General features: G+C 43.0%; 1 protein-coding gene across 2 annotated transcripts in view; it reads right to left on the reverse strand.

The window, feature by feature from the left end:
* The window catches only part of PCNX2 (pecanex 2), a 119,782-nt gene that overhangs the window by 39,955 nt on the left and 57,920 nt on the right, over window positions 1-21,907 (reverse strand). The window contains exons 20-24 of one of the 2 annotated variants that reach the window (XM_060272854.1): window positions 21,044-21,194; window positions 17,502-17,643; window positions 13,176-13,353; window positions 7,467-7,587; window positions 4,931-5,060 (exon numbers count right to left, since the gene is read on the reverse strand). In XM_060272854.1, coding sequence (XP_060128837.1) covers window positions 4,931-5,060; window positions 7,467-7,587; window positions 13,176-13,353; window positions 17,502-17,643; window positions 21,044-21,194 — 722 coding nt within the window. Of the gene's footprint in view, window positions 1-4,930; window positions 5,061-7,466; window positions 7,588-11,164; window positions 13,354-17,501; window positions 17,644-21,043; window positions 21,195-21,907 lie in introns of those variants that run through there. The other variant, XM_060272853.1, reaches the window with a different exon arrangement.

A 21,907-nucleotide genomic window follows, 5' to 3' on the forward strand; every position in this document is an offset into this window, starting at 1 on the left:
ATTCCCTAAAACCGCAAAAACCAAACACTTGTCATTGCTCTTATTAGGTGGATATCTGAGGAATAGGAGATAGAGAAAAACAGTTGGTATTTCTGTCTTCGGAGTTTGGGCATATCACAGCGCTTGCAGCTCACTGGGAAGAGAGGAGGAGAGAGAAGTCTCTGGAGATCTGACCTGACTTATCCTGGTTATGTAACTAGAGTCTTGATTCTTTCTTTCTGTCTCAAGCTGCCATGAATGAATATGTGGGGCAATGATTCTTTACGCTGGAGCAGGAAGTGATTCAAAATGAATTACTTGTTCTTGTAGGTTGTGATTGACATCACGTCCACATGTGCGTGTATATGTGATCAACTGAAATCATTGCAGGCACAGAATGCAAGCCATCAGGAATGTCTCTTGAATAAATCCCTTGACATGAGGGCTGCCCTCCAATTAACTATATCTTAATTAATTGAATAAGTTTTGATGAATTAATTTATTGAACTTGCATAAATCTGCACATGGATTCTGAAGATGAAAGTATTCTCTTTGGATTAAGGTGATGCGTGAATATGTCGGAGTATGAAAGATCTGTACAAATGTCTTTCCTTAGATGGCACCCACCATTGGGGATTATATAGGTACGTAAATTAAAAATAACCTAAAAGGTTTATTCAAAATTAATAAATCTGGCCAATCAATCAACTAAACCCTGCAACCCTGCTTAAAATGGGAGTTTGCAGAAAACGACAGCCCTCTTCTTGTGCAACTCCCATTCATTACACACAAGATGTTTCCATATGGCATGCATATGTGTAGCAAGCATATGTATATAGTATACCTTTCACAAGGAAGGAAGGAAAGCAAGAAAAATAAAAGCGCTTCTGTTTATTGCCACTTTGATCCTATTGCTAGGATTTTTCTGAAGGCACACAGTGGCATTTGCCAGTGTACCTATAGTGACATGGCATGCTTAGCAGGTGGGCCACATCTATTCTGCTATGCATTCCAGCTATAATACCATTAGAAAGGCCACCAGCACATATTAGGGGCATAGAACTAAGTTTATGTTGATGGCTTTGTGGCATGTGAAATGCACTTGGAATATACGCAGGAGTGTGGTTGCAAGCTGTCTTTGAATTTATGTATTTATGGCATTTATATTCCACCTTTTCCTTCAAGCAATTCAAGGTCTATCCCCCCATTTTATTCCCCCCAACAACCCTGTGAGGTAGGATAGGCTGAGAGGCAGTGACTGGCTCAAGGTCACCCAGTGAGCTTCATGGCCAAGTGGGGATTTGAACCCTGCTCTCCCAGGTCCTAGCCTGGCACTCTAACCACTATACCACACTGGCTCCCATCACCCTCCCCCTCTTTCCCCAGTCCTCAATCCTTGCCACACTACAATATTCAATCTCTCTTTGCTACATCTGGCAATGTTGATGGTCATCTGTGTACCCAACACAAGCTACATAATGTTTTGAACTTGCCATTAGGCTGTATTGGAGTACAGATATAATACCAAGAAATTGTTGCAGCAGGAACAGACAACTGGCACCAGCAGCATTTCACCATTCTACTGCTACTTCCCCAGACTAACTGGCCCAGATGCAACTACTCAGTTTCCCTGGTGAGAGCCAATGCAACAAGTTCCATTAGGAAAACAGAGATTTTCCCCTCCTTCCTCAGTGATCCCCCAAATTGGCTCTGGAAGGTCAGGAGATGATGATGATGATATATTTATTTATGCCCCAACTTTTTCTCTTTCAGGGGCTCAAGACAGCTTCCGGATAAAAATAAAAACAGCTAAAACTATGTACATACGAAAGTCTTCAACTGCTGATGGATGGACAGCAAGGAGGGAGCTAGTCTAACTTCTCCAAGAAGGGAGTTCCCAAGTCTGGGAGCAGCCACTGAGAAGGCCCTCTCCTGTGTCCCACCAAGGGTGCCTCTCAGGGTGGCAGGACTGAGAGAAGTAGCTCTCCTGAAGATCTCAAAGCCTGGACAGGTTTGCATGAGGGAATATGGTCTTTCAGGTAGCTTGGACCTAAACCATATAGGTCTTTATAGGTCAAAAGCATCACTTTGAATTGTGCACTGGTAGCCAGTGCAGCTGTTCTAATCAAGGAGTCTTGCGCTCCCTATAACTAGCCCTGGTCAACAATGTGGCTGCAGCTCTGGATTTCTGTATTTTAATATTTTGTTGGAAGCCGCCCAGAGTGGCTGGGGGAACCCGGCCAGATGGGCGGGGTATAAATAATAAATTATTATTATAAATTATTATTATTATCTTGAGCCAGTTGAAGTTTCTGAGCACCTTTCAAAGGCAGCTCCACAAAGAGTGTGTTACAGTGATCCAACAGGCACAAAGGCATGTGTCACAGACTAGTGAGCATGAGGAGAAGAGGGGAGGGGAGATCAATTTGTCTGACAAGCTGAAATTCCTGGCCTGATGGAACGATCATTATAGAGGGACATTGAGCTCCTCCCACAGAGGCTTGCGTTGCATCAACATACTTTGGGGAAAAAAAACATGAAACAGGCATTTCAACACAAATTAAGACATAGATCAAGTAGCATGTTCCCCTCAAGTGTGTGCAACAAAATTCTGAAGCTGTTTTTCTTATCAAAAAAGAAAAACTACTCTCTTGGTCCCCCCAAAAAAAATTAAAGGGAAAAACCCACTGGATGTACATTTCCAAAATACTGTATAAGATAAAAAAACAAATAAAATAAAACCTACATACAGCAACAGTGTTTTGTGTTGTGTAGGCTCTTTTGATGTATGTAATAGACCCTGCCTGCTAGCCTGCTCCCTAAAATATCACTGGTTTGCTCATTTCTATATATACCGTGTTTCTCCTAAAATAAGACGTGCCTCTAAAATAAGCCATGGCACGATCTTTTGAAGGCCAAAAAAGTAAGACATCCCCCCCAAATAAGACGTGTTGGGGGAGCCAGCGGGACAACCCAGAGCGAGCCGGCAAACGCAGCAGCGCGCGCTGCGCCGAGCCCCAGCACAGCGGGAGCCCCAGCACAGCGACGCGCGGAGCTCCGGCTGAACGGGCCCTAGGACCCGGCAGCGGGTGGCGCGTGAAGCCGCAGGACCCGGCAGCAGCCCCAGCCGCGCCGCGCTGCACTGCGTGAAGCCCAGGGACCCAGCAGCGGGTCCTGGGGCTTCGCGCGGGAGGCTGCTGGCTCCTGCCGGGTCCTGCGGCTTCGCGCGCCGCCCGCTGCCGGGTCCCTGGGCTTCACGCGGTGCGGCGCGGCGCGGCTGGGGCTGCTGCCGGGTCCTGCTGGGTCCTGCGGCTTCGCGCGCCGCCCGCTGCCAGGTCCCCGGGCTTTATGCGGCGCGGTGCGGCACGTGAAGCCGCAGGACTCGGCAGGAGCTGGCAGCAGTCCCAGCCGCGCCGCGTGAAGCCCAGGGACCCGGCAGCGGGCTCAGCGGGCGGCGCATGAAGCCGCAGCACCCGGCAGGAGCCGGCAGCAGTCCCAGCCGTGCCGCGTGAAGCCCAGGGACCCGGCAGCGGGCGGCGCGCGAAGCCGCAGGAGCCAGCAGCAGCCTCAGCCGCGCCGCACGAAGCCCCAGGACCAGGCAGCGGGCTCAACGGGCGGCGCGCGAAGCCACAGGAGCCGGCAGGAGCCGGCAGGAGCCGGCAGCAGCCTCAGCCGCGCCGCGCTGCGTGAAGCCCCAGGACCCAGCAGCGGGCGGCGCGCGATGCTGCAGGAGCCGGCAGGAGCCGGCAGCAGCCACAGCCGTGCCGCATGAAGCCCTGGGACCCAGCAGCAGGCTCAGCGGGCGGTGCAAGAAAGCCCTGTACCATACGTAACAATAAGACATCCCCCGAAAATAAGCCGTGATGTATTTTTTTAAAAGAAAAATAAATATAAGACGTGTCTTATTTTAGGAGAAACATGGTAGGGTGCCTACATTTTGCATGGACTTTACATTCTGCATGGACTTTTCAACAATTACTCTGATAAAATACATATTTTGTTATGTGCAAATGGCTTTAGATGCCTATTAGATCCATAAATTACCATATAGCATATATTCAACACAAAAAACAGCGACAATTTGTTGTTGACAAAGGACAGCTGGACATATAAAGGGCCCCATTAGGGCCTCATCAAACCTAAATCCGGTCCTTGCTGCTTAATAATAATAATAATAATAATAATAATTGTACCCTGCCTATCTGACTTCAGTTCTGTGACTCCCTACCACCCTGGATGGGCTTCAGAAGGGTGTTGCAAATATGTACTTGGAACCCTGGGGCTGGGGAGAATAGCAGTGGGGAGGAGGAAAGCTGTTGCAACCTGCTCCCCCTACCGCCCCCGACCCCCAAACGAGAAAATTATTGGAAAATCACCCCCCACCCTACCCCCCCAATGCTGACATTGCTTTTCAGCAAAGAAGTAAACTGTCAGGGTTTCCTTACACATGACTGCATGTAATGTGTAGTTTGGCTCTAACAGATTCAGCCTTAGCAAGGTGAGAGCTTTGCTGCCCACCCAGCACCACTTATCTGACAGAACATTAACTGGCTAACATAAATTGTATTAATCTGTTTTGACTTCTGCTGCCCAAAGGCCGAAATGATTTAGTTTTTAACTGTAGCTGCTGAATCAATAGCTGTTGACATTTGAGGCAGTTATGATTTACTCCCGTAGTTTTTTGGTTTTTTTTGTTGCCCTCTATGCCCAGTAAATGGGATGTGACAACTCCACTCTGATGATTGTTTAAATACATTTGTTATCCAAAATGACTAACATTCTACCAAACAGCCACTGGTGCAACATACCCGGGAACAGTAGCAAAATAAGCAGAGCAATCTTCAAGGTCCACAGAAAAGCTCTGGGAACTGTTAAGCATAGAAGGAAAGCTTTTGAAAGCTCCGAAAACATTTAACAATAAAGTAAACAGATGTATAACACTTTGCCTTACTTGTAATTCCTTTCCCAGAACTTGACTGGTCTGGCGTAGGATGTGAGAAAAATGACACTCCCGAGAAATGGACTCAGTGGAGTAGAAAAGATTGCAGTGGCCAGAGTCTGAAAGAAGAGCATTGCCGAATCTGAAAATTTCAAGTTAAGGTAACACAGATGAAGTCGCTGCCTTTTATGCTGTCCTTCGGGCACTTTCTGACCTATTTATCTTACTCACTTTCTCCACAAAGAGGCAGAAGCAAGGAAATGACAGGCAAAAGATGAGAGCCACCATCGTTCAAACTTACCTGACTTAGTTGTGTGTCTATCATTTGTCCCCAGTGAATGTTATACATTTATCCAAACTTTCAGTGTCCCTGGGCTTCAAATGCCAATCGAAAGTACGATTTAGCCAAAGCTAAGCGGGTGACGCTGTGGTCTAAACCACTGAGCCTAGAGTTTGCCGATCAGAAGGTCAGCGGTTCGAATCCCCATGACGGGATGAGCTCCTGTTGTTCTGTCCCAGCTCCTGCCCACCTAGCAATTCGAAAGCACGTCTGGCGGGAAGGTAAACGTGCACTGCTCTGGTTCGCCAGAAGCGGCTTAGTCATGCTGGCCACATGACCCAGAAGCTGTCTGCGGACAAACGCCAGCTCCCCCGGCCTATAGAGTGAGATGAGCACCACAACCCTAGACTCATCCACGACTGGACCTAATGGTCAGGGGTACCTTTACTTTTAAGCCCCTTTATGTCTGACTGAGTTCAATGATAGAGCTCTAAATATATGCATAACTGCCTCATTGAAATCAACAGTACTTTGAAGTGTTTGACTTTGGCTTACAGAGTCAGTGTGGTGCTGTGTTGGCGAGGTCCTGAGTGACCCGGGTTCAAATACTCACTTGGCCATGAAGCTCCCTTGTGCCTTGGTCCAATTGCTGACTCTCAGCCTAACCTACCTCAAAGTTGTGGGAATTAAATGAGGAGAGGAAGAACCTTGAACTCTTTGGATTAAAAGATGGAATTATAAATGCAGTAAATAATAAATAGACTGGGCTATTTGTCACTTGAATTAATTCAGGGTCCTGTATTGAAATGTGTCTAACATTTCTTCTTAATCTGTCATATATGAGCAACTGTCATAAATAACTAATATGCTAATGATTTTTTTTCCATCCGTCTGTCTCAGGAGACAATGGAGGAGTGTGCCTTTGGGGGTGAAGCCAAACTGTTGGAAGGTTACATACAGTGCCTGCAGAGACTGATATGGGAGAGACATGCTTTGTTGGTAATTGAAGTAATAATCAAATTTCAGCTTTTCTCCTAAGGCCTAATTAATCAAATGTTTGATGTTATCTGCCGTTTTAGAAAATACTTATCAAGCATATACTGTATCTGCAACTCCTTAAATTTATTGAGAGGATGTTATAGAATGATGTCTGTGCCTATTAGTGATTATGTGAGATGAGTTGCCCTCAGAGCCTCTCAAACCTTCATAGGGATGAAGGAAGTGTCAACAAAGTTCAATTGGCATAATATTGTGGACTCGTGATTCATACTGGCTTGGAAGGACAGAAAGTCACCACTGTGGGGTACGTGCAAGGAGCAAGAAAGGTAGAGAAACCAAAGAAGGGGGGTGGAGGAAGCCTCCTAAATACTATTTCAAATTCAGAAGCATTACAAAAATATCTATGCATATATTCCTCTATAATAAACAGGGAGGAAAAACATAAGAGCTCTCATGCCAATAAGCAAATGGAGGACCTTGGGCAAAAGAAGGCCTACACCAGGCAAAGGCAAACTCGGCCCTCCAGATGTTTTGAGACTACAATTCCCATCATCCCTCACCACTGGTCTTGTTAGCTGGGGATGATGGCAGTTGTAGTCCCAAAACATCTGGAGGGCCGAGTTTGCCTATGCCATCTTTAAGACCAGCAGGATCCCAGCAATAATCCAGCGAACAGACTTTCACGACTTCACTATAAAAATGTAACATTCATAATAATAATAACAACAATAATTATTGCTAATCTGATCTCTGTAGTTCAGTCACTTTCTCTGTTCCCAATTAATGACATAGAGGCAGCCCCACCAGTAGCTTCCATTTCTGAAAATGTTGCATCAGAGTGATCAGATTAGCAGAGATTCCCAGAAAGTCTGGGAAAGGCGAAGAGTCACTGTCCAATTTCCTTATCTGTCCGAGAGCCAACAAAACATTTTAGCCATTCTTACCTACATACTAGAGTGGCTTCTGAAGCAAAGCAGACTTTTAGGTTACACACCCCACCGAAGAAGTAATAATGTCACAAGCAATAATGAAATACATTTCTCAGCTCATTGCTTTTTCTTATTTTTATCTGTTTAATAATTTATATCCCACTTTTCAAAGTATTGTTCAAAGGATCTTTTTTAATATTGCATTTTCTCCCTCTGGGAATATCCATACTTTGTTTCAAAACTTTAACATTAAGAAAAAAATACTTTTCTTAATCTAAATTGCCCAAGAACATCCTGCTTCCCTTAACCCTCTGAATGCAGAACAAAATAGCAGGTAGACTGAAAAGGATATGAGGTATTGCAAAGAGCTGAGCAAATACATGGAACGAAGAGCCCCAGGCAATCTGCCAAGGAGCAATATAGGTCAGAATGAACTGCAACTTTTGCAGGAGGTCCCACAGCTGAAAGCAAAAGAGACAGAAAAGTTATGACAGCATATGTGAAAAGCATTTTTTAAGAAAGAAAGAAAGAAAGAAAGAAAGAGCATTTTACCGTATGTATCCTATACAACACGCAATGTCCATGTACCTATATTGCAATTATACTACCTCTTGGATTGTAGGTATTCAGTTAATATAGAAAGTGAAGTGGAATTTTTATTTTAACACACTATTTATTTAATTACTCAATCAATCAATCAATATTATTCTTAATTACTTGCCCTTCACCCCAAGGTCTGACAGCAGGTTACAGCATTAAACACAATATTAAAAACAATTAAAAACAACTTGCAATCATAAAAAGTTGGGTCCTGAAAACATACAGCCCTGGTGTCAAAAGCCAACGTGAAGTGGAACATCTTCAGCATTATCCATAAGCTATACAGTGGTACCTCGGTTTATGAACACAATTTGTTCCGGAAGTCTGTTCATAAACTGAAGCGTTCATAAACTGCAGCGAACTTTCCCACTGAAAGTAATGGAAAGTGGATTAATCCATTCCAGACGGGTCCACGGAGTACTCAACCTGAAGCGCACTTAACCCGAAGCATGGGTGTAATTGGTTCCGGAAGTCTGTTCATAAACTGCAGCGTTCATAAACTCAAGCGAACTTTCCCATTGAAAGTAATGGAAAGTGAATTAATCCGTTCCAGATGGGCCCGCGGCGTTCGTAAACCGAAAATTCCTAAACCGAGGTGTTCATAAACCGAGGTTTGAGTGTATAATGAAGGTGCCTGGTGCACCTCTGTTGGGAGTTTCACATTTGGGGCCAGCACAGAGAATGCCCTCCCCAGGGCTGCCCCCTGCCCTCCAAGCCCCTGAGGGTGGAGGAACTACCAAGAGGGACCCCTCTGCTGATCTCAGCACTCAAGAGAGTCTGTAGGTGATCTTTCAGGCATTGGGGACCTGAGTGGGTCAGGGTAGCCATATGGCACACAGAACACATCTACCAGATCAATCCACCATATTTTTCTCTGTAGAAAAATGAGCTTTCTAGCCCAGATTTGGTTCCCTATCACAAAAGTGGGAAGAAGAAGAAGAAGAAGAAGAAGAAGAAGAAGAAGAAGAAGAAGAAGAAGAAGAAGAAGAAGAAGAAGAAGAAGAGAACTTTCCTAAAATAAATCGAAGATCTATAAATAGAATGGCTAAATGTGTCAGAGACTTCTTTGCGTTCCATACTCCCCTGCTCTTAGGGAGGAAGGTGAGGTCACAACAGGTAAAGGATCTACTGCCTAAGGGAGCAGCTCCAGGTTGCATCCTTCCTCTGCCCCTCTGTAACATGCAGGGCAACTTGCTCCGTAACCAGACCTTATAATGCTGTGAGTTATGACATCAGGGCATGGTGCCAGATGAAGTACATCTCACAGAGGCAAAGGGAGAAACACCTCCAGTCGTTTGTCTTTTTTCAGCGGGGTGATTCATGCAGCCATTTTTGAAGATAACTTTCAGTCATGGTGGTTCCTGCTTTGACAGCCAAGACCAAGGGTCCCCAACATGGCACTTGTGGGCACATATGTGCCTACAGAGGCCTTCCCTGGCAGCCACATGGCCCCCTCTCCAAAGTTCAGCTTAAAAGAAGCATGATATGGTAGTCAATAGACGAGGTTGTGGTGAATGACTGGCTGCCGTGTGTATGGTGTCCCTGACCTCCTCTAGTTTGCAAAGACCCCCCCCCAAAAAAAGGATTGTGACCCTTCACTCAGAGGAAATGAAGATGGAGATCTACCATGCACCTCACTCCCACAGTTGCACGTTGCCTTGACTCATTTTTTATTAGTTTTTTTCCCTTTTTCAAAATGGTCTGATAAATCTGGAAGTCTGGCTGAATACTGACGACTGCTTCACTGTGCCTGCCCATCCAGACTAACCAATGAAAAAGTCACCAAACACTGAAAGCAATTTTGCGCACAATCCCGTTCTGTCCCTTTCTATTCCTATCCCTTGCTTTTTCAGAAAACTCTACATCCGGAGCAGAGCAAAAAAAATCACCAAGTCAGCTAGGCTCTTTGAGCAAACTGTGCAACTATGCAAAGTGTGTGAATCATGAAAATTCAGAAGCATTATGTGAATCTGCCCAATTTGCAAAACTTGTTATCTGCTGCAGTATTTGAGCTTTGTAATCACAGAGCTTGGGGCGCTTTAATGCCGCATTTGAGACCCCCAGATTCATAGCTCTTTTATAACCACATAACTGTCGGTTACCTATTTTGAAGCATCTTACTGCTTCCACTGTTGAATTGGAATTATAATGCTTTTCTTTTATGTGCATCCAATTAGAGATAATATTTTGCCCATTTGCAGACTAATTTGTGTTTATCTCCCTTAATGTGCATTGCTCATGAATGTTTTGAGCAATCTTTTTGCATCTTTGGAGAAAATTGGCAGAGCTGGGGGACTTACATGTTGCCGATGATAAAGATTTCCTCATTGAAGTGAAATTTCTTTTCTATAAATCTAACTTCCCATTAACACTGAAAGTAACTTATTACTTGTGTACATCTTAGCTTCTGTTTATGCTTTCACCTATTTTTCTATACAGAATGTCATTCAAGTGAATCTTGTCTCTGAACTTAAAAGCTTTATAACTCTTCCCCTTAATTTGTTTTAGTTCTGCTATCAGTAAATAGTTGTATCCAATGGTAACCTTCCATTAATGGAAAGCGCTTTAATTTTCTGGAGACTTCCATGAAGGAAAGGGGGAAAGTGATTTCCACCCATTTTCCCTCCTCTTCTTAGCCCCCTATGCCCCGCCCCCATTTGATCCAGAGGCCTGGAGGATCTTCCAGAACAGTATGGGAGGTGGTACAAGGAACTGCAGAAAAAAGGGGGCAATGTTCAAAAACGGCCTTCCTCCCCATACCATTCATAAAAGGCTGCTGTATCAAAGAGCTTCCCATAAATGCAGAACAGTCCATTTTTCTTGCAGATGAGGAAGTTTCATTACAACCTCAAGGAGAAGCCCAGCAGGTGGTCTTGTGCTGAGCAGGTTAAGTTGACAGATTCATTTTGTAACATTTTTCATAAGAAATTTTGACAGGTTTTGACCTTAATCAGAGCCAAGCACACATATTGCCAAAGGACAAGGGTTCAACTGAACATATAAAACATTTCAGACTGAGATATCAAAGACCTCTTCAACAAATGTTTTGGATTATGTTGCTTATCAGAATAAAAAGCCCAGCACATTTCTGTCCTATCACTGAACATATGTTTACAACACTGGGTGGTGGATGATAAAATAATCCAAGTGGAACTTAACAGACTCTCAATGTGTATTCAAGAGACTACAGTCAGACTGGCACGCCACATCTAAACAAACAAAAAATTAAAAATTAAAAATTGGTACTGAAATACTGGACAAGGGGCAGCATTCCCAATACCTTTATGCACCATTTTAATTTTGGTTCTGAGGGCAGGGCTCCCAACCACTTTACTGAACTGGGTGTTCCAGTATGTGGCAACACATACAAAAGCAGCTACAAGAAGCTCATAGGGGGAGGAAAGTGGCTGTGGAAAGTAGTGCCCTGTGAGCAGAAAGGTTTATTTGCATCCTCATTGGACTGCATTAATTGCGTACATGGGTCACCAATGTGGTGCTTGCAGGTGTTCAGACACCTGCACAGGCCCTTCCTTGGGGCCACAGGGTCCCATTGCCTTCTCCTGCTGAAATTAGGCTTGAAAGAAGCTTTATTTTGTAGTCAATAGAAGGCTATTTAAGCCTAATTGCAAGGGGGGCCTGGGGGGCCTGGGGGGCCTCTCCCCTCCCCAGCTGTGACCCGCCCACACAGCAAATGCCCCATACACTGCAATTAGGCTTCCTTCCATTGGCTACAACAGAAAGCTTTATTTCAAGCCTAATTACAGCAGAGGCACAATTTGGGGCGTGCGGGGCAGTCACAGATGAGGAGGAAGGGTTACCCCTTCCCTTGCCAGCTGTGACCCCCGCCACCATTGCAAAGCACGTTACTGAGGACAGATGAAGAATGTGCCACCTAACTGGGAATAACAAAGCTTTAGATGTTGTCTACTGCGGTTTTATTTCATTTCCTTTAGTGGAAAAATTGATATGTTCCTTCCACCGTGGCTTCACACGGCTTGTTTTTCCTACTGAAATGATTATACAGACTTATAACACTTAGGAAAAAGCCTTGCTGCTCAGGCATGGGGAAAAATCACACCTTCAGAGAATAATAAGTTCCTGGCTGTCACTTCCAGAGTTATTTCTACATAGCCAAAGGTGGTGGCAGCAAAAATGTGCTTTCTATCTTTCAAAAATAGTTGTCAACATTATGGTGATTGAACAGGGCATTGATTGAAGCTGTCAGTTCCTTTTCTTGCTGAAGCAGAATGGACCACAGAGAGTTGGGAAAGATACAGATACAGGGCCTGACGCCATCTGAGCATAGCCGACAAGTTTTCCCTTTTCACGCGAGGAAGCCTATTCAGCATAAGGGAAAATCCCTTTAAAAAAGGGATAACTTGGCAGCTATGCATCTGAGCATAGCTGACAAGTTTTCCCTTTTCTCGCGAGGAAGCCTATTCAGCATAAGGGAATTTCCCTTTAAAAAAAGGGAGAACTTGACAGCTGTGAATCTGAGCAGGGATTTGACAGATAGACTTTTCATAGAAATAAAATTACCCCAAATTAATTTTTTAAAGGCCAGCCCACAACATTTTAGAGATTCTTGGGGATTTAGATCCATGTGATGAAATAATAACCTGCAAAATGTAATAATTAATCTTCAAAACCCAGCAATCCTGTAGGTATTTCATTTACAGACTCACTGCAAATCTCTAATTACCAGCTCAATTTCAGCACCACTACTCTGCACATGCTATTTCCATTTTATTCACTTGTTTCCCAAGATATTGATACCATGGTCAATTTCTCAATAGTTTGAGATCTGTGGGGCTGTAAAGCTTTTGCCCCAAATAAACTTTTATTCTAAAGTTCTAAACCTCTAAGACTAATCAAGATCTGCATCTCAAAAATATTTCTTCAAGAAACATGTAATATATCTACTTGTGAGTTTATTACAGGCAACTCCTAAATTATGTGAGAGTTATGTTCCAAGGTACCAAGTGCTTAAGTGAAATTCTGTATATTTTAAACACCACTGAAAAACCCTACAAACACTCCTCCCTCACCCTGTCCCTTTTTGTGATGTTTTTGTGACTTTGGGGGTTATTTCCGGGTTTGGCACAAGTCATGGTTTGTTTCTTTCCAAACAAACCATCAGTAAGACAAGAAACAGCCTTGGTTACCGCTTGTGGTTTGTTTGGAGAATAGCAAACAAGGAAACACAGGTTCAGATATTCCAACCAATCAGAGCCTGGTTTGTTTCCTGGTGGTGTAGCAGCAGCAGCAGCAGCATAAGCTGGAACTTCCATTTCGTTTCTTTTAGTCTATGCTTTAATGTGACATGTTAACCATGCTTTTCAGGTGTTATTGTAGGATACAGTTAAGACACATGTTTAGTTATGGATTTTTGTTTCATTTTCCTAAACACTCAAAATTGTGACAGAGTTTTAAGTAACAAATCACTTGCCTTATTAAACACAATGGACATCATGAAGAAATTCAACAAGAAGTTATCGGAGCTACCATAGTAGTCAAACCGGAAGAAGATGACAGTAAAGCTTAATGTAACAAACTGGTGAATGGGATTACAAAATGAAGACCGCAATAGCTTCATTCCCGCAATTGTAATCAGAAAGATATCACAGCTGCAAGAGAGAAAAGAAAGAAAATCAGGAAAGTAAAACTTCAATAGAACAACTTATCAGGATGGCTTCTGTTTCGATTAACTAATCACTATACAGTACAAAGGTGACTATTTATTTCTGGCAGTAGTACCATTTTTTAACTGACTTTATTGAATCAAAACACAATGACATGGCTCTCCAAAGCTGTTACTCCAAAGTTCTGGTACAACTTTAATCTGGACTGGTCCTGTATTAAAGACAAGAGGTGACATTCAACATAATAGAGTCATAGAACTGCAGAATTGGAAGGAACATGAGGGTCATCTAATCCAACCCCCTGCAATGCAGGAATCTCAACTAAAGAATCCATATTGGATAGACACTGAACTTCTGCTTTAAAACCTCCAATGAAGAAGATTCCACCACCTTCATAGGAAGTCCATTCTAGCTGTTACTGAGAGATAGTTCTGTCTGATGTTCAGTCATAATCTCCTTTCTTGTATCTTGAAACCATTGGTTTGGGTCCTACCATCAGGAGCAGGAGAAAATAAGCTTGTTCTATCTTCCATGAGATATCTGAAGATGGCTATCTTCTCTTAGCCTTCTCTTGGCTAAACATACCCAATTCCCTCAACCATTCCTCATAAGGCTTGGTTTCCAGAACCCTGATCATCTTGGTTGCCTTCCTCTGCACACGTTCCAGCTTGTCAACATCCTTCTTAAATTGTAGTGCCCAGAACTGGTCACAATACACTCCAGGTGTGGTCTGACTAAGCAGAATAGAGTGGTACTATTACTTCCCTTGATCTGGACACTATACTTCTGTTGATGCAGCCTTTATTTATTTTGCTGCTGCTGCTGCTGCTGCTGCATCACACTGTTGATTCATGTGCAGCTTGTGGTCTACTAAGACCCCTAGATCCTTTTCATGTGTACTACTGTCCCCATCTTATATTTGTGCAGCTAGTTCTTCGTACCTAAAAGTAAAATCCTACATTTGCCCCTATTGAAATTTATTTTCTTAGTTTGGGCTCAGTTCTCCAATCTGTTAAGGTAATCTTCAGTAGCATTTGCTATCCATCCCAGTTTGGTGTCATCTGCAAAGGTGATGAGCATCCCCTCAATCCCTCATCCAAGTCATTTATAAGGATATTGAACAACAACGGACCCAGGACAGAACCCTGCAGCACCTCACTTGTCACTTTTTCCCCAGTATGATGAGGAACCATTAGTGAGTACTCTTTGGGTTTGTCTGGCATGACTTGTCTTTGAGAAACCCATGCTGGTTCTTAGTAACCACAGACCAAATGTTTAATTATCTGTTCTAGGATCTTTCCTGGTATCAACATCAAGGTTATTGGCTGGTAGTTACCTGGGTCTTCCCCCCCCCCCCTTTGAAGATCGGGACAACATCTGCCCACTTCCAGTCTGCAGGAACCTCCTCTGTTCTCCAAGGATTCTCACAGATAATAGACAGAGGTGCCGAGATAACATCTGCAATTTCCTTGACCAGATTTCATCATGTGACCAGACTTTCACTTGCATGATGTGACTTCCCATTCTTCTTCTCCCTCCCTGGGTGCCCCCCCCCAAATCTGCTTGAGGGTTGGGGAATGTCCTAAAGCAGAATTTGGGGGCACATGAAAAGACTATAAGGGAAAGGAGGGGAGTGCCGCACAATGGGCAACATTTCAAGATTCAAACTTCTGCTCTGCCTTTTAGCCCACTGGATGATTTTGGGCCAGTCACTATTTCCCAGCTCAACCACACAAGTCTATTGAAAGAATTAAGATGAAATGGTATATAACACAACTTCCCCTGAATCCTTTGGAACAAATTTCAAATAAATAACGATTTAAAAGGCTGGTGTCCTTATCTAGTATATGTATAACATATTTGAAAGATGTACCCATGAATTAAACTGATTTCCCTGCCGAAAGCACAGCGTTATATGTTTCCAGAGATCATTAATCATTATAACAGTTTTGGTGTCAACATACTGTTAAGTACTAGAAAATTATAACATAAAGAAAGATAGTTGGCAAACTTCCCAGAATTCTTGCTTCTATCTTTTAGTAGGCATTGTGCTCTTTGTTTTACACCTTTATTTGTACGCTGATCCATTTTTGCTGTGGAAAATAATTTTATTTTTTTAATGCGGTTTTCCAATAAAGATTACATAATAATTGCTCCTAGGTTAATAGGCATAATGCTATACACATACGGGCATTGCATAACCTCTTTGAAATCTTCCTTATGTTAATAAAGTCAACAGCACACAGTAGAAAAAGCAGGCTGTGGCACTGAAAAGAATGGAAGGAGGTCACAATCCTCTTGCACAAATGGGGCAGGGAACTACCAGTTGGGGTAGCAGAAAAACAGGGGTTCATTGTGAAGGGAGCTTTGCTGTTGCCCTTCCTTGACTTTCATATAAGATTGCAAATGTGAACCTTCTCACTGTTCAGTTTTAGTTATTTTTTACCTCAGTGAACCAAGCAATTTCCTTTTGTACTAGAAGCCTGTCTGACCCATTCCCAAAGGGAGCTACCAGAAGCTTCAGGGCACCTTTCATCCATGGAAACAAACTACTGTCTGGGTTGACTACTGAAATCAGCCAAGTGGGAATTATGTCACCTCAGAGAAGGGATGGTAAAGCAGTGATGGGGAACTTGAGGTCCCCCAGAAGATATTGGGCTGCAACTCCCATAAGCACAAGCCACATTGCTAATGGTGAGGGAGGACAGGAGTTGGAGTCCAGCAGCATCTAGAGGGCCACAGGTTTCCCCATGCCTGAGATAAAGTTATTGATGCAAATCCTGCACACGTTGTTTCATAACGGAACTGCGATGCTGCCACTATCTTCAAATTAAATGAAAACAAGCCACAAGGTTTCAGAATGCCTTCTCCAATGAGCGACATGTGCCAGTTTTTTCAAGACCTTGATGCATGTTGTGCTCTGGTCGTTCAGTCGGGATTTTCAGCCTGGATGGATTCCGGTGGATATGAATCTAAAAGGCACTTATTCTTTGCTCCATGTCCCTTCAAGCAGATCTTTAGGTTCACTAGAGATAAGGCTACTCCAAACAATCAGCTAAATGTTGCCATGTGAGTGAAATGTCAGAAACTCTTTCGGAGGCTGTCAGAGCTTCTTCTCTCATCCGTACTTTCAGTTTTGAAAGCAACACAGATAAGGCGAGTTCTGAACTCACTGGCAGGCATGCTCCAATGTGATGGGAGCACTTGCTGGGTTTGCCATCCCTGGAGAAGAATGAAGTCCAAGAAGGAAGGGCAGGGGGAAGAGCAAATGCTATCCTCCAGCGACATATGGCAGCTGCCTGCAGAGCCAGGGTTAGTGCAAGACATTTTCCGCCTGAAGTAGAGCTCCTATGGCCCCATGTGTGTAGGGATAGACAAATCTCTGAGGCCACCTTGCTCAGCATACCTCATTCTGTTGGGTTTATATTCCTCTCACTGCGCAGTCACAGCAGTCACAAGACTGTGTTTATACATTCCAGCAGAGATTGTTGGAATCACGGGAGCGGATGTTTGCTGTATTCTGTATCTGTAGTTTGTTCTTTTTCTTCGGACTTCCCTCAGCGAGAGGAGACATGCTTTTTTTTTGTTCTGCCTTATTCTTAGCAATAAAGTAGTTTGTAGCTCACAACCCTGCCTCATTCTGCTTGTGTTTACTCTGCAAGACTTATGGAAGATGTGCCCGGTGTCAACAACAAGGTACGGGTCATGAAAAAACATTGGGGAGAATTGCTGGAGACATTCCTGCGTTATGTCTGGAGATCGTTCCTCCCCCGCTCATTATTCCTGACAGGAGGAGGCCCCACTGGACAGTCCCACTTTCAGCAAAGGTGCACTCCTACAACTCTAAACAGTGGTGGGTTAGGAGGGTGAGGGCACATAAATCCATCGCCTTTCCTGTCGCACCATCTGATGCAAAGGTCTCAATGCGCCCAATGGGTAGGCCAACCTGGAGGGAGAGGCAGGAGAGAGATCAAGCTCCTCTCCAGTTACAAATCATGGCTGCTGTAGGTGACAGCAGTTTAGGAGAGGCAGGTCACAAGTTGTGGAAGCCTGAATGGTAGACCAGATGCATAAATGATATTGTCCAGCTCTTAATTCTACAAATAATGTATCACAACATTTAAGTAACTTACTGTGGAGTCAGTCTCTTGTATTTGCTGATTGAGAAGGCGTCATTGGTGAGGGCATTCAGTATTATTGCCGGATACAAGATGTACTTTTCAAAACACTGAAGCCACACATAGAGTCTTTCAAACCACATTAAATGGGCAGCACCTGAAAATTTCAAAACAAAGTGATGTTCTGTCAAAACCCTTGCCGGGCATAATAGGATATAGCTCATCTGTCTCACGCATGGCATTAGCTGATTTATTCATTTATCACATGGAATGTGAATGCCAAAATTGGCTCTGATTTGGGGGGGGGCGCTGATCTCTCATCAAAATCTGAAGCATGCTAGGATACCAAAGTGAAACTCCAAAGGTGCATTGCATTCGTATGAGCAACTAGAAGTTGATTAAGCGTTGGATCCCTGGCCAGTATTGCATATATAACTAGATCAGAGCAACAGCAGTTCTAGAAGCAACAGAAAATTGCAGTGAAGAAAATTAGTCTTAACTAAGGGGGTGCACAAAGCATAGCACTATATGTGAGTAGCAGTGCAACAGCAAGAACATCAGAGAAGGCAGGTCAATAGCCATAGCAGCTTGGAAGTTATTAAGCAGGCAGGAAATCCAACACATCTTAAGCTGGCGTGACTATTTCAAATCAGAGAGTCAAATTCTTGTTCAGAGATACATTGGCTGCAGGTGGTTGTCTTCTTCTTCTTCTTCTAATACTTAACATTTCACCTTCTGAACCGAGTCAGTTAACCCTTAGTTTGAATCACACTTGGTTTCCAACCTGGGCACAAATCATAGCTTAGATAATATTGTTGGCTTTGGAAGAATTCTTTGGAGGAAAAAACAAAGCTGAATCTTGTGCCATACAAGAATAAAGTATTTGGTGTATGAAAAAAAGTCCAGAGGATTGTATCAGAAGGCTGGATCATAAATGTAAGCAATGCCAGAATGCAAAGCCATTTCTAACACCCACTGGCTGTCAGCATTTTATTTTCATCTGGAATTAAACCACCGAAGGAGACCTGCACTTCATTTACTCTCTCTTTGTCATTCTGTAATAAACTAGAAATTCTTCAGTACATTTTGGTATCAAAGACGCTGTTTCGAGATTGATTGTTCTGCGAATATATTTCCATGCAACACCCTCCTGCCAAAGACATTCAACATTATAATACATCTTTTTTATTTATTTACATAATGCATCTTATAAATAGGTTTCTCTGCAGAGTATCTAGTTGTTGGATTGGTTTCAAGAAGAGACTGAGGTCACAGACGAGCCCTACTGTCTTGACGTTCTTATCTTCAAACACGTCAAAAACACACATTGAGAGTGATTAAAGCACAGACCCATCAAAAGTTGACAGCAAGTGTCTTAATTGGAGCAAAGAAAAAGTGAGGGTTATCCAAAGACAAGCTGGGTCCTAGCCAACAAATTTCCAGGAGAAGTGGAAAGAAGTCTCCAGACACCACCTGCTGAAGATAGCAATACCAAAATACCCGTAATGTGACTTTTTTAATAACTCAAATTTAATGTTTCTCATGAGACTACAGGGCAGGACATTTAAATCACAGTCTCGTATATTCATGCCACCCAAACTTTATTTTGCATCCAAATATCTGAAAAAGAAATATAAACACTGAAATACATTTTAACTTTATGGGTTGCACATACTGCATTAAACTAATTAATCAACATGCAGTGGGTCTTTTTTGTTTTTGTTTCTTTTTAAGATTGTAAGAAGCTTGGGGAAGGACTACAGCTTCCCCAGCAAAGCATCTGCTTTGCATGCAAAAGGTTCCAGGTTCAATCTCTGCCATATCCAACTAGACTCCCTGCCTGAAACCTTGGAGAGTTGCTGCCAATCAGAGCATGCAATACTGAGCCAGATGGACCAATGGTCTGATTTCATATAAGTAGCTTCCTGATAAAATGGACAAAATTAAGTCAAAGGGCAGAACAACTACAAGTGCTCAGGTTAGTTGGCTGACATAAATAGAGGATGCAGGTTGTAAAGGTTGTTCTAAACAAAGGGAGAAACTTGCCATACACTACTACAACACAATATTCATTTATGCCAATTGCAGTAGTTCTTTACTGAATCTCTGCCAGACCTCCAGGAAATTGCATAGCAGCAGGGCTTAGTGGGTTGAGGTCACTGAGAGAACAGCAAATTACCATCCCTGACAGCAGTCGAAATGCTAAACGGATATACAAAAAGAAAAGAAGGAAAGCAACCACACAATAAACCAGTTCCAGCAATTCAGCAATGCTACTTTCTATTGTCAAACTTTATTTGTTAAAATATACTTTCATAAATTGTTGTGTGTGTTTTACTTATCTCCAGGCAAAGGTAAAAACAAGCCGTGATCCAGGATCATCACACACAGAGGGAGGGCAGATGAATCCAGCAGGAAGAGGGATGGCTCACCTGTCTTGCTTCCTCTCCTCCCTGACCTGTTTCCTTATGCTTCCTTCTCACAAGTGCATGCAACCATCTGACTACTGGCACCTGAATCAGGAGCAGCTCTGCACACAAATGCGATTGCTGGATGTGCTTACAGGAGTACCCTAAGGAAGAGCTTGGTAGGACAAAATGCATCCAATTTTGCAACATTGCTTTCTTGCAATATTTATTTTGAGATTTTCAAAGATACATAGCAACAATCGAGTTGAATGCAATGGGAAACAATCTAACAAGACTTAGTAATGAAAAATGGGGTGCGTGTTTACAAGATCCATGGGAGTTCTATTCAGAATGGAGTCCACAGGGGAATTAATTGACTTTTTAAAAGTTTTTAATGTTTTTGATTTTATATTGTTTTGAACTTTTTAATGCTTTTATTGTATGGTTTTTATATCATTTTAATGTTTTAAATGCCTTTGATATAGTTGTGGGTGATTTTTTTTGGTGAGATGACCCAGGTGGCGTTGTGGGTTAAACCACTGAGCCTAGGGCTTGCTGATCAGAAGGTCGGCGGTTCGAATCCCTGTGACGGGGTGAGCTCCTGTTGCTCGGTCCCAGCTCCTGCCAACCTAGCAGTTTGAAAGCACCTCAAAGTGCAAGTAGATAAATAGGAACTGCTACAACGGCGTTTCTGTGTGCTGCTCTGGTTCGCCAGAAGTGGCTTTGTCATGCTGGCCACATGACCTGGAAGCTATACGTTGGCTCCCTTGGCCAATAATGCGAGATGAGCGTGCAACCCCAGAGTCGGTCATGACTGGACCTAAAGGTCAGGGGTCCTTACATATATACACAAATTTATCTGCAGGAGTAATATCACTGAAATGGGCAAAGAGAATTCAGGATCAGATAGACTCTGTCTCTCCCTCCTCTTGGTGTCTCAACAGCACATACAGAGAGGCTTCTGCCTGATATGCTATTATTCTTGCTCCCACCAATGGATTTTCCCACAATTTGCCTGTTTTCATTTCCCTTTTTATTCTATGAACGATTACTCTCACTGATGTACAAAAAAATCATTATAATGTAAAGCACATAGACAGTGTCACTTAAAACTTTTCTTTTTCTTATAAAGAAGAAGCTTTTACACACCTCTCAATTCTCTCTGCTGGTATTCTTTATTTTTAAGGATCGGGTGGGAGATCCACAGCCACGGATGGTGCTTGCGAAGCTGAGGAATTAGGTAGTGCGTTATGAATCCCACAGTCCACGCTAAAGCATAAAGCACAATGCTGAGAAATGGCTGAGTTGAAAGGAGAAGAAAAGGGGGGACACCAAATCTCATTTAAAAAGAATATATTAAGTACTATAATATATATATATATATATATATATATATATATATATATATATATATATATAAAAAGAACCACATGATTTTTTGTAAAGCTGTTTCCATTCAACATTTGCCCATTTTTTATTTTGCAAAACATATGCTTGTACAAGCAGATGTGGGACTGAGGAAACGAAAGCAAACTCTCCTCTCTCTCTCAATTACTCTTTACCATATGCTTTATTTCACAGTATCTGCTTATATTTTAGTTCAAGAGAAGAGAAAGGTTGCTGTAGTGTTTCACCCACCTTTGTTAAACTTGTTCTCTCTCTCTGTTTGTGCGCGTGTGTGCGCTTTTTGTTCAGGTTTGTTTTTGGTTTTTTTGCACATTCACAGCCTAAGGAGTCTGCTGTGCTGGGTCATAAAACACAGAAAGTGTCTTTTTTAACAGAATGCCAACAGAAAGTCAGAATAAGCCAGATGCAAGGCTGGAGCGCAAGGAATGCTTCAGGCAGTATATAGAAATTGCTTCCATGATAAATATGAATGGAAGTCAGAAAATAAGGGCTACAACAATTGGTTGACACACTATGGCCAAGATGTAAAAATCACCTGAAATGGTTATGATCTTCCTCACGGTGTGGAGTGCAGGACACGGTCACCTGGCCACTGCTAATAGTGGC

Source organism: Zootoca vivipara, chromosome 3 (genome assembly GCF_963506605.1).
Source record: "Zootoca vivipara chromosome 3, rZooViv1.1, whole genome shotgun sequence".
Classification (NCBI taxonomy): domain Eukaryota; kingdom Metazoa; phylum Chordata; class Lepidosauria; order Squamata; family Lacertidae; genus Zootoca; species Zootoca vivipara.